This window comes from Nomascus leucogenys, chromosome X, assembly GCF_006542625.1.
Source record: "Nomascus leucogenys isolate Asia chromosome X, Asia_NLE_v1, whole genome shotgun sequence".
In the NCBI taxonomy this organism is placed as follows: domain Eukaryota; kingdom Metazoa; phylum Chordata; class Mammalia; order Primates; family Hylobatidae; genus Nomascus; species Nomascus leucogenys.
The window spans coordinates 84555187-84569534 of NC_044406.1; the positions used below are offsets into that span (position 1 = coordinate 84555187).

At 34.4% G+C, this 14348-nt stretch overlaps 1 protein-coding gene across 1 annotated transcript in view; it reads left to right on the forward strand.

Moving 5' to 3' along the window:
• DIAPH2 (diaphanous related formin 2) overlaps window positions 1-14348 on the forward strand; it is a 938691-nt gene that overhangs the window by 377620 nt on the left and 546723 nt on the right. Inside the window, exons 18-19 of the mRNA XM_003274986.3 lie at window positions 8890-8991; window positions 11121-11215. Coding sequence (XP_003275034.2) covers window positions 8890-8991; window positions 11121-11215 — 197 coding nt within the window. The remainder of the gene's footprint in view (window positions 1-8889; window positions 8992-11120; window positions 11216-14348) is intronic.

Here is a 14348-nt window from a genome sequence, read left to right on the forward strand (position 1 = left end):
GGCTGCCTTCACAATACAATAGCAGAGTTGAGTTGTTGCAACAAAGATGGTATAACTTGCAAAGCCTGAAATATTCACTATCTAGCCTTATATAGAAAAACTTCGCTGACCCTCTTTATGTTACTGGAGCTTTTACACATATGTGCCATTTCTTTCTCACAACATTCCTATGAAGCAGGTGTCATCAGCACATGGTATAAATAATCTAAATTTCCTATACTTCAAACCTGATGAATACATTTTTAATACCCACATTTTCAAAGACCTGAATCCCTACTTACATGATATCTAAAATTTGCCTCAACTGCTTTTCAAAGACTCTCCTGGTTGATTCTGGGAGTCTCTGGGAATGGAGGTGATCAGAAACTAATCAGCTAATGTTATTTGGCTTTGGATTCTTCCTCTTGCCTATGCCTTCTGTGAGCATATAGCTCCACTCTACGCAACCATTTTTTTTCATCTGGCAACTCCTCTGAGCCCTTAGATTCCTGACATAATCTCCAACCCTCTCACTCCAGTTCTTTGTACGTAAGTTATATGGCTGGACTAGGTAAGTATGGAACACATACCCCACCCCCCTCAACACCATTGTTCCATCTCTAGTCTCTAGTCTTTATCTTCCCCTGCAACCATAAAAAATTAATAATACCCAGCATCTCCTGCAGCAATCACCAACCATCAAATTCAGGCAAATAAGGATACCAAGCCATGTATAATGAAAATAAACCACAGCTTTGAGTTAATATTCAGGAAGGCACAGCAAAACGCTTTGATTAGGGCCACAAGGAAGAACTCTGTGAGGAATATTAAAGTGCGGGTTCTGCTCAGCATCTCCATGGAAATTTTTTATCTCAAATTATTTAGTAATAATATGTAGGAGGCAACTGTGAATCTCCTAGTCTGAAAAGTCCTACATTGTCAACTTGAGGTTATGGCTACAAATATTTCAGGGTGTTACTTTGTTGAGTCTTTCTCAGCAAGGTTAATGTATTTAGCATTAAACTGAATTGTGTGTAGGATCTGCACCAAGCTGAGATGGACCATATCAAATCAGAAAAGCCTGTGTGTGATGAATGCCCAGACTGTATTCTCAACAAGAATTGTCCTATTGGCCTAGTGATACTGGTTTTTGTAGCATCGTAATTCCTACAGATATGCCTTTCTTGGTACTTTGTTTGATGCACTTAGCTCTTGGAGTTGATTGCTGGACTCACTGATTCGTGACAGGAATTCTGACATTTAAAATAACAGGAAGTTCTCTGAATAAATGGGATAGCCAGAAAAATGTCAGTTCATACTTACAAAGCCAGAGACAACCAGTGGGTAAAGTAACTGACTTGAGCTTGAATAAGGTAATTCATATAGGTTAAAGGTTAACAGGAAAGCACCTTGACAACCTCATTTGTCAAATATAGTCATGTACCACAAAACGATGTTTTGGTCAACAATGGACCGCTTATATGATGATGATTCCCTAAGATTATAATGGAGCTGAAAAATCTCAATTGCCTAGTGACATGTAGCCGTTGTAACATTGTAGTGCAATGCATTACTCACATGTTTGTGGTGATGTTGTTGCAAACATACTGTGCTGCCAGTAATATATAAGTGTAGCACATACAATTATGTACAGTACATAATAATTGATAATAATAAACAACCATGTTACTGGTTTATGTATGTACTATATTTTTCGTTGTTATTTTAGAGTGTACTCTTGTTAAAAAAAAAAAGTTAACAGTAAAACAGCCTCAGGCAGGTCTTTCACATGGTATTCCAAAAGAAGTCATTGTTATCATAGGAGGTGACAGCTCCATGTGTGTTATTGCCCCTTGAAGACCTTCCAGTGGGACAAGATGTAGAGGTGGACGACAGTGATATTGATGATCTTGACCCTGCACAGGCCTAGGCTAATGTGTGTGTTTGTGTCTTAGTTTTTAACAGAAAGGTTTAAAAAGTAAAAAATTAAAGTTTAAACAGGAAAACGCTTACAGAATAAGGATATAGAGGAAATATTTTTGTACAGCTGTGCAATGTGTTTGTATTTTAAGTGTGATTACAAAAGAGTCAAAAGTTAAAAAAAACAAAAAGTTTATAATTACTATAAGCTAAGTTATTATTGAAGAAAGAACATTTTTGTGAATTTGGTGTAGCCTATGTGTACAGCCTATGTCTATAGTGGTGTACAGTAATGTCTTAGGCCTTCACATTCATTCACCACTTACTCACTGACTCACCCAGAGCACTGTCCAGTTCTGTAAGCTACCTTCATGCTAAGTGTTGTATGCAGGCAAACCATTTTTTATCTTGTATATCATAATTTTACTGTACCATTTCTATGTTTAAATATGTTTAGATATACAAATACCATTTTGTTACAATTGCCTACAATATTCAGTACAGTAACATGCTGTACAGGTTTGTAGCCTAGGAGCGATAGGCTACTAAACTGTGAGGTAGGCTATACCATGTAGGTTTGTGTAAGTGAACCCTATAATGTTCGCATAATGACAAAATCATCTAAAGAATAACTTCTCAGAATGTATCCACATCATTAAACAAGATGTAAGTGTACTACTTTGAGGTAAAAACCATACTTCAGTTTTGGTATTTAAGTTACCACTTCAAACAAGGGAAATTCTTCCCTAAAACCTGTAAGACAACTTTATTTGTCCTTCCTAAAATATACATTACCTGCTGAGCTATTGAGGCCCATTTGAAAATACACAACATTAGCTATGCACGCTGTTAAACATAATGTTCTGGTGACATTTAGCAGTGTTCAGTAATTGGCTTAATGAACAGGTGTGCAAGTATATTAGTTATGCAGATGTTAATTTGCAGTAACATGTGCTTCCTGATTTGGGGTGTTCTTGTATAAACTACAACCAGTAAGATTTGTTCCTTAATTAGGAAATCACTACAAAGTATGTGTGTGTTATCCCTACCATTAGAACCATTAGTCTTGTTTAATGTGCTCTGAACTTCAGAAACATTCTTGGTAATGCCATTCCTATTGCTTCAGGTACTATGCAGGTGTCAGAATGAAATCTACCTTTCTGTGGGATGCCTTGGTTAGTGTGCAGCTGTAGGCAACATGGAGAGGGGAAGCTTCACAGCTGTAATATGTAGCATGTGCGAGGAGACAGAAATGGAATCTCTTCCTGCCTATTGCATCAGCTTTCCCTCCTAAGGTTTGGTAAACACATGTGTTATTCCTCACAAAACAGACTCGATAACAATTGAACACAAAATAGTGGTTCCTTACAAATGGATTCGTCTTTACCAGCATTTTTAGTTATTCTTTTCCATATCGTTTGTAATTCCTGTCTACACTTGGCCCTTGGGATTTCCAAGGTTAAGTTTGTGAACTATAAAAATGGATGGGAATGTTTGTGTGATTTATTCCTATGATTTTTATTTTTGTGTCAAAAAATAGGAAATTACAAAGGCTAATGTAGCAAACGCCCATCTACCAGCCACCCAAAATGAAGAGATGTTAACATTTAGTCATATTTACCCCAGATCTTTGCTTTTAAGGAAATAAAACATTAGAGTTAAAATGGGAGTTTCCAAGGTTCTACCTATTCCAGTATCAGATTCCTCCTCTTAGGCAACCACTGTCATTAACTGGTGAATATCTAGTCTATGTTTTTATAATTTTGCTACATATGTACTCATCTATCAACAATACACAAGATTAGTCTCTGTTTTATTTTTAATTTAGATGAATATTATACTGCATGTACCATTTTCCATAACTTTAATTTTTCCGCTCAGCATTGTATTTGACATCAATCCTTGTTGAAATATATAGCTGTAGTACAATCACTGTAAATGCTGTGTGATATTACATTGTATTAATATACCACAGTTTATCCATTTCATAACCCCTGGGCACATGGGCTGTTTATAACTTTTCTACTGTTATAAACACTGTTAGAGTGAACATTTTTGTCTCCTTGACCACTTGACCTACAAGCAGAAATGTTGGGCTATGTTTATGACAAGCATACCTTCAAATATATTAGATGTTGATACATGTGTTTTTTAAGTCATTGCTGAATATTTACTGTCAACCATTGGCATAATCAAATTCTTCTTCGTATCTTCATCAATACTTGATATTGTGAGACTTAAAAAATTTTTCAATTTGATGACTATTAATGGTATTTCTTCAGTTATTTTTATTTGCATTTCCCTGATCACTGGTGAAGTTGAGCATGTTTTCATTACTAGCTATATGACCTTGGGCATATGATTAAATTTGTCCTTGATTTCCTCATTTGTAAAATGACAGTGGTTAATACCTATCATATAAAAGTGGTATAAAAATTAATGCCAGATACAGAGCAGATATGTAATAAAAATTTGATTTTGGTGGTGCTTGTGAAGATTGTATTCATGGTTACCAGTAGTAAAACTACTACTACTGCTGTTAGTTTTGTTTTTTAATACTCTCATCTGTTGTGTATTGCATATGTATTTATCTATTTATCTAATCTTCTTTGCCCTTTTTTTCCATCAGGTTCACGTGATATTTCCAGAAATGCATAGATAAAGATGATTCAGAATACAGTAGAAAATAACAAAAAAAATCATTAAACCTATCACACGCAAAAACCAGAGTAGATTTCCCATACCTTTCATTGCCATTCTTGCACTCATTTTAATATTATCGTCATTAATTGAAATTAAAATATTGTATATTTCAACCAATGTGTTAAAAAATTATTTCCATGTAGCTGGAATCACCTCTGGAATTGTATCCACATGGATAAAATATGTATTTAAGTATATATGGATCACAATTCTTATATTTGTATGTTATATGTAAAAGAACAGTTGGCATTTACTTGTTAAATATACAAATATGTATGCGTGAAGTTACATGAATTTTCAGTGTGTTTGTTGACACTACTATTATTAGCTTTATTTACCCTGGCTTTGTATATAGTATACTTTTTTGTTTGTTTGTTTTCCTGAGACGGAGTTTCTCTCTTGTTGCCCAGGCTGGAATGCAGTGGCACAATCTTGGCACACTGCAACCTCCGCCTCCCAGGTTCAAGTGATTCTCCTGCCTCAGCCTCTTGAGTAGCTGGGATTACAGGCACCCGCCACCACACCCGGCTAATTTTTGTATTTTTTAGTAGAGGCAGGATTTCGCCATATTGGCCAGGCTGGTCTTGAACTCCTGACGTCAGGTGATCTGCCCGCCTCAGCCTCCCAAAGTGTTGAGATTACAGGCGTGAGCCACCGCACCTGGCCTGTATGTATTGTACTTAATAGGAAGGGATATCCTTTTAATTATCCTCATATTTCTTGTAATATGATGCAACACATAATGTGATGCTGTTTCAAAGATATGATGTTCCCTATATAAAACTATGCTTGCAATAAGAAAATGAGAATTTACTGAGTGATATACATGTAATCATCTAAGCTGTATTTTTATGGATAAAGAAAATTACAAATGTTAGGTACCTTTTGCGGATACTTCCATAATTAGTGGTTTACATATGACCATGCAGTATGAGTAGATATTTATGTGTTGTGTACCATTGTATGCTCATGCTAGGCTAATTCATAGTAGGTGCTCAAGAAATATTTGGTAGATTAATGAATGTGATTCTGGCTATAGAAATCCGTCTTTCTCACTGAAATTTTTAGATAAAGTAGTTATACAAATTTTACTATGATTCATGGTTAGTTATCACTATGTAAATCATCCAATGTTACCCATTTAAAATATCTTAATACTTGCTACAAATTATAATATCTTGTCACATGTTCTGTGTATCCACTGGGATATCAGAAATTAATAGGAGATTCCTGAACATTGCCTATATTAAATTGGGGAAATAATATAACCATGTTTACTTTATTTATGCTGATAAGCATTTCTCAGTTGTAAAGGAATACATTTATAGTACAATTGCTTGTAAAAATCCATGTATTAAAGGAAATATAAGAATACTCAGTGGGCATTTTATCTTAGATAATGAGTATCTTGATATTAACATATCTTTAGTAATAATATAAATGTCTTTATTATTGGGATTATCTTCCTACAGACAGTATTTTATAATGTTTCATTATTATTCTATTAGCAGTGCCAATTTACACACTCAAATTAATTCAATATATTGGATTCAAACCCATTTGCAATATGTTTTTTCATTTGTACAGGGAAGGTCACATTTGACTGTAGGCCTCATTATGAATCTGAGGACCATAGGGCAATTGATGATAAAATCAATTCATGAAGTTTTTGTATCGAAACTTAAGACTTTTTAGTTTCATCCAAGTAACTTCAAATAATTATAGAATTGCTATTTATTTAATTTTTTTGTAACCATTAGAAACATACAGAATAAAAGTATCCTAGGATAAGTGACATTTTGAGGTCACTATGAAAGCAGGCAATTTTTAACATATGATGTGTTGAACACTGTAGGGATATTTGATGTCTCATTGCTGTTCTTTGAATTCTCTATTTATCTAAGTCTGTGGTCATGATCCTTAAGGAATGCTTTTAAAAACAAGAAGGCCAAAGGCAACAATAGCCACTGGTCTGTAATTATTTATCTTGGCAAAAAGCCTGGCTAGTTAGAGAACTGTTTTAAACTTGTTTTTCTCTAGTGATTCTCAGAAAAGCAGTACCCACTCATGGAATTCTTATCACTTTTCGAACCCAGGATTTAAGCCAAGTTGTATAACACAAGGAAAATATGTTGGGATTCAAGAAAGAAAGCTATGAACTATAGATATTTAGGGCATCTAATCTTAATTTTAAACAATTTGTTCACTTGAAAAGGGGAGAGGCTAGACCATATTTTAATTTAAAAATGCAAAAATGTAAAGTCATTAAATGAGCATTATCTATTCCTGGGTTAGTCAGGATCCTGTTAGTTTGCAGAACCATCTTTATAGGTCCTTCATGGCACAGCATGTTTTTCTTATATGTACTTGGCTAATTAGTCTCCCATAGTGAATTTTAAGTCATATTGAGAGATTAGGAAAATTTTCTTGACTATTTCCTTGACTGGGTTCAAATTAGTGAATGATTCTAGAAGTAATTTCAATATGATTCAGATATTTCACATTTTATAGTCAAAGAGAATGACTATTGGACTGTCATTTTCTTGTTTACAGTTGTCTTAAGCTGGAACTGGCTTGACAGAATAAATTAAAATGTTGATTATTGCATATGAAAGACTCTGTGCTCTTAGATCCTTTGAAGAATATTTGAGATATGTTTTAATATATTTTAAAACGTATTTAGAAATATATACAGATAAATATCAACATGAAATATATTCTTTTAATATATTTTAAGAGAAATACATTAAAAGTCACTTTTCTTCCAGTAGTAGCAATGACTATTGTGTTGAATCCACATGGCAAACTGCTTGCCATGTCTCATAAGATCATAATTTTTAAGTATAATTATCCATTCTCCTTAGACTGCACATAACTTTAGATTGGCCAGTCTGGTAAAATTTAGCACTGTTAGGAGTTTAGTTATCCAGGTAATTTATTTTATTAATATCTGGTTTTTCTGTAGTATGCTCATTTAATTTTTCTACATGTTGTACTATTAAAACAAAGGAAGTCTTAATGGACTTCCAATATTTTGATGAATTCTGTAGAATGTTGCTTCCAAGACGGTAACATCTATGAACATATTGCCTAAGTAAAAGTGTACTGTGGTTTTATGTTGCTTTTTCTCTTAAAAAAATGAATAATGCATTTGTGGTCTTCTTAACAAAGATTAGATGAATTAAAATAATATCATTATTGCCTCAAAATGAAGTTATCTTTTTAACATTGATAAAGCAGCAGCATGATTATGGTCATATATGAACCAGTGATGTAATTAAGCAGGATGAATTTGGGGGCAAGGACCTAATACTCTACTTGACTGAAAAAGTACTGGCTTTACTTTTCTCATATTTTCTGATGGCCCCATCACTTATAACCCTGTTTTTATATTGGAAAAGGTAAACTGCCAACACTTGAGTACAATGGTAGCTATAAAATTTCTATACCGGAGGGGTTTGGAGATTTAACTTAATGCTTTATTTTCATAGCAGACAGCCACATTGTTTTTGGGGCTGGCCTACTTGGGGAGTTGGCTGATGGAGGTTATGGAAGGCTAAAGCCACTCCTTGGCACTGCTACTCCTTACCCTTTCAGTCCTTTAAACTATTTTTAATTATGCTGTTACCTTCTAAAGAAAGCAAAGTAAATCTTCTTTCCGTTCTAAGGAAGCAAATAGTATTTTTCAAATAGCGAGGGATACAAAGCTAAATTACTCAAAAGATCACATTGCTGAGTCTGTTTAATTACATGTATGCAAATGGTGCTACTGTTGTACAAATTGCAAATGGTTCATAACTATTCTTCAAAACAGTCTCAGCAGGAATTTTTATATGGCAACCTGTTTAGCAGTTAAACTTACCTTAGGTGCTTTAAAGCAATTTCACTGAATTGTTTAAATTTTAGCATATTTTCAGAGAAATGCATGTCTTCCTTTTCCCTCAATTAGTTCAGATTAGTGAGGTTGTACTATATGTTTAATTCCAGTACTGCTGTAGGTACCTGGTAAAGCAGTAATTAATGTTGCATATTAGGTGAGAAGGAGCAATTGATTTTTGGTTCTATTTGGCTTATCTTTTCTGCTTAAGTGCTGATATTTAATTTGTAGTGAAAACTCTAAACAACTCTGTATTTTTATGTTTATCCTCTTCCTTGAACTAATGAAATAAACACATTTATTGATTTCAGAATGAGCTTTATTAATGTAGTTAATATGCCTTACTAATGTTATTCCGTGTACTTGGATTAGTACCCTTATTGTTTATGAATCAACATTTTTTCTTTCAGTTCAAAAGCATGCAGAAGCATTAGAAGAAAAGAAGACTGTGCCTACAAAGAAGAAAGTGAAAGAACTGAGAATTTTGGATCCCAAAACAGCTCAGAATCTGTGTATGTAATATTTTCTTCGTAGGATTGGTATAGGTAATGGTGAGAGGGGTGGGAGCTGTTTAATGCATTTAATGAAAGTTGTAACCTTTTTAAACAGGCATATTTAGCATCTTCTAGAAACAAAGTTCTGTGTAAACATGATTTGGTTGCCTTTTTGTCACTTAGCCAGTATGGAGAAAATTCTAATTCAGCCTCTGTCAGGCCAGATGAAACTTGGGAATAGTAAAGATTTGGAAAGTAATGATAATAAAACACTGTTAGAGGACATAGTGAAACATAAGGCAGAATTGACTAAAAGGGATTTTTTTTTCCTTCTGTCTAGACCTGGGATTGATAGTTTTAGAGTATTCACTAGTTACATTGGACAAATCCTTCTACTGCTGTTCCTTTATGTCTGAAGTAATTGTGATGTGGGCTACTTAAATTGTTAACCTTAACTGCATTTAAAAACTGGTTAGTGAACCTTGAAGCCTTTAACAAACCAGTCAGCCATTAAGTATACTTTTTCTAAAGCAGATGGACAGTTAAACCCATCTTCATTTATGTAAGCCTTTAAGTTTTAACATATTCTTCCCTCTGTCTTGAAATCAGAATTTTTGTTCTGTCACTACAGTAGACTGTGTTTAGATTTTGCTGATACTAAAACACTATGCATCAGAAATTTCCACATATCAAGCATTCCTAATTGCACAGTAATACCATGGGAGTTTATTTTGTTAAGGAATGTGGCGTAGGGAATCATTACAATAAACAAAACATCATTCTCATGTCAGTGGAAATGTTGCTGTCAGAGAAGCAGTTTACCAGTAGCTGTTGTGAATGTGTCCATTGCTTATTTGATAGTACATTTTCAAAGTTGACTTTCAGTACTTTTCTTTAAAACACAGTAGGATCTCAATTGCTGGTTGATTTCTGTCAACATTATTCTTTTAGATTGTGGAGATCTCATTTGGTCTTATGTATAAGGTAATCATTTGCCTATAGAGTGAGGATTTTGTTTTCCTTTGGTATGGCTGAAGGCATATAGACCTTTTCATGAAAAAAAAAAAAAAAATTCTTAGAGGTGTTCAAGTTCTGGGTGCCAGGCATGGTGACTCACGCCTATAATCCCAGCACTTTGGGAGGCCAAGGCAGGTGGATCACCTGAGGTCAGGAATTCAAGACCAGCCTGGATAACATGGTGAAACCCCGCCTCTACTAAAAATACAAAATTAGCCGGGCGTGGTGGCGCATGCCTGTAATCCCAGCTACTTGGGAGGCTGAGGCACGAGAATCGCTTGAATCTGGGAGGCAAAGTTTGCAGTGAGCCGAGACTGCACCATTGCACTACAGGCTGGGCAACAAGAACGAAACTCTGTCTCAAAAAAAGAAAAAAGAAATGTTCAAGTTCTGGTGATAAGAACACATTTGTGTTCTTTAAAAAATATGTTTAATGGAACATGTTGTTGCAAGTACCTTCTGAATAATAGTTAGCTATTCTAGGTTTAATTTGCTGAATTATTCTAATATGATATGATAGATTTCCATTTAAGAAAAAGTTGGCAGGGGAAATTGTGAGTCAATATATAAAGTAAGTAATAGTGTACCATAGGAATATAAGCAGGAATGCGGAGCACACTGATGATTTAGGCACTTTAATTTTTTTCTTATGTGGGAGAATTGCAGAGTAGATGGATATGATTTTTTATTTGGTTATTTTATTGTCTTTCCTGAGAAATACTGTGTTGGATGCATCTGACAATCTCTACACTAAATTCTTCATTGAATAAAAAGGTCAACTTGAAATAAAATCTCTCAAGTTTTCATGGGTCATTTTGTGTTATCATCCTAATCTAAAAGGCATAAGCATGTAGTTATGAGTGCTATTAGTAGGAATTTTATTTTGTGTGTAATTAGTGTAAATATGCACTAGCTATAAACATTAGAGCCCGAGAAAATAGGCCATTTTGTCTAGATGGATAGAGTGAGTAGTCTGTCAAATGGAACAACTTTTGTTTGTTCATAATTCTGTATATTAGTATTAGTGACAAATTTCGTATTTTGAGTCTATGAAATGAAAATCAGGCATTTATTAGGACTTTAACATGTTGATGCTGTTCTACTTTTAATAAAATCAAATTTTATTTTAGCCATCTTTCTGGGATCATATCGCATGCCATATGAAGAGATAAGAAACATTATTCTGGAGGTTAATGAAGACATGCTGAGTGAGGCTTTAATTCAGGTAAGTTGGATATTTTCCTTTTGAAATTCATTTTCACAGATTTTTTTGGACTATTCTCAATGGAGTTGTAAGAAAATTCTCTTCTATAATTAGATTTTTAAGAAGACATTGAGTAGTTTAATAAAATCAGGAATATCTAGCTGTGTTGATAGTAAGAGGACTCAGTATAGAAAATCTAGGTTCTAATCTGTTTCTGCCACTTATAAGCTATATATCCGTTTCAGTATAAGCAAATGCATATATAGACATATCATTGTCCATTATTCACTGTACATACAATTACATGTACTTCATCACCAAAATGGCTGCATTAAGTATATATTGTTCTTACCATTTTATGGGTGAAAGAGCTGAGGGGTCAAGAGGTTAAATAATTTTTGCTGAAAATTAGTGGGTATTTAACATACCCATTGTTAAGTTGAGTATCTAACTTTTACCCAACTCTGTTTGGGTACATAACATGTGTTGCTGATTATGTCCAGCACTTTCTGTATTTTTTATTTCATTGAATCCTACAGTAATCCTATGAGATAAGTACTATTATTCTCATTTTACAAATAAGGAAACTGAGGTTTAGAGAGATTGCCCAATTTCACAAAGCTTGTAAGTGGTGTAAGTGGCAAAGTACCAGAACCAGGATTCAAAACAATGTCTTGACTCTAAAGCCATTATATTATTCTGCCTTCCACGAACAAACTGTTTAATCTTTCTAAACCTCTATTTTCTCATTTGAAATTACAGGGTCATTGTGAGCTTCTAACCAAATAAAGTGCTTTGTATAATAAAGGACTATACAGATCTAACACATTATTTGAATTATTGGTATGTCTGGCCCTGTCTGGTTTAATTTTTGAAAGGAATAACTGTAAAGATTTTTGGGGAAGGGTGTAGTCATTATAGTTTTTTCTGTTTTTCTTTATTTTGTTGTTTTTTGTTTTTGAGCCATGAGTTGGTTTTGAGTTTTAGAAAACATCAAATAGGGCCGGGCGTGGTGACTCACGCCTGTAATCCCAGCACTGTGGGAGGCTGAGGCAGGCAGATCACGAGGTCAGGAGATCGAGGCCATCCTGGCCAACATGGGGAAACCCTGTCTCTACTCAAAATACAGAAAAATTAGCTGAGTGTGGTGGTGCGCATCTGTAATCCCAGCTATTCAGGAGGCTGAGGCAGGAGAATCACTTGAACCTGGGAGGTGGAGAATGCACTGAGCCGAGACCGTGCCACTGCACTCCAGCCTGGCGACAGAGTGAGACTCTCTCTCAAAAAAATGAAACAAAGCAAAACAAAACAAAAACATCAAATAGTTAAATAGCTTATGCTATAACTTTAACAATTTTGCCATATTCCCTGCAAACTCTCTAAATCTCAGAGAACCTGCATATATAATTTGAGCAAGTGATGTCTCTGTGGAAGCTCCTCTATTTTGGATTGTAGGCTTACATTAAAGTTTACCTCATATATATGTCTTAAATCTAGGCATGATTTTTAAAAATAGGACTAAAGTGTAATAAGATGACCTATGTCATCTCTTCCTTGTTTTTAGACCTCCATTCCCTTTTCTAAGCCTTTATCTCTTTATCTTTTTCATGTATCTGTACATTTTACCCATATCCTGCTTTACCCACCAATTTTGTGCCTTCTGTTTGCTGAGGACTTTTTCAAAGCCAACTTGCTTTCCTTCTCAGTACCAGATACTCTAAAGTTTCTTCTCAATCCTTACCCTGTTTGATCAAAACCCATTTTCTTAGTTTTGCTTGTGGGAAGAAAACAGTTTAACATGTAGTATAATATACATAATTGGAATTGTGCTACTTGGGTACGGGTGTAGGGCCTAAGTGGTGAGTAACTCACCTGAGTTATTAACGTTAGTATTGCTTTTATCTAGACAAATCAAATGTCTGAGTATCTTCTGGTAAGGAGGATGGATGCTCCTGGGTAGAAATAATTACATGATTTTCTAGTCCCCAAGAGAGATGGCTTCCCTCTGTCAGGAGAAAAGACTATAATCACTAGCACCTTTTTCTCCCCCCAGTTCCAGAACATTTGTTTCAGTGATGGAAAAGTAACATCAATTTGCCATTCATTTGAGCTGTTTACCATTTATGTCTAATTACCATGTTGCACATCGATAATGCATGGCATTAAATGTGTATCATCAGATTAACTTTGTTGTAAGTTCTATTTGATTACAGTGCTAAACTCCATCCATGCATAATTATAGTTTTTTGCTCATGTAGCATGGTTGTCTCCTCATAGCAACAAAAACAACAAACAACAATTAAGGATACATCACTTCCCAGAACTTGAATTAACAGTAGTAGTATTTTCTCTTCCAGTATGGGTCAGTAGGCTCTTGCTGGGCAGACAGCTAACAGAATTTAGTTAGTTGGCAGGATAATTGTCTTACTTAAAAAAAAAAAAAAAAAAAAAAGAAAAACTTTTATTTAATCAGCAAGATCCAGCTCCAGGTTATTAATAAGTATCAATTTTCATTTTATTTCAAAATATCTAAATTTAAGTTAGAAAATGAGTTCTTTATGTGGGAAAAATTGAAATGGCCTAAAATACTTGGAGTAGCACGTAGAAACATTTAAAAGTACACCATATCCTGAGGCTGTTGAGGAGTTTTTAATATATGTAATTATGAGTTACTGTCAAATAATGTGTACTAAATTTTGGTGACTTTTAGAATCATTATTCTCGCCTTCAAAATTTGTTTCAGTATAATTGAATTTGATCTATTGAGAGAAAAATGTAAGACCAATCAGTCATTGCTTTTTAGGATATCAGTGGTAAAACAGAAATATGTATAGACACACATATAGAGCATTGACAGAGTAATGAAACGAGTGGTTTGAAAAAAGTGATGCATGTGTGAAGGGAAAAATAAAAGTATGTTCTATTTGAGATCCTTAGTGCATGCAAATGATTCTAGGTAGGGAGTTTATACTTATATTCTTAAGGAATATGTGAAAAAAAGATGATCAACATAAAATATAGTATATTATTACTGCAGAATAATTTGTAAAGATATGATAAAGCATAGGTTGGTAAGCTGGAGTTCAAAGCCCTCTTTGGGGACCCATGGAGAGAATTCAGGGGGTCCTGAACTTTTTTGTGAAGAATATTACAT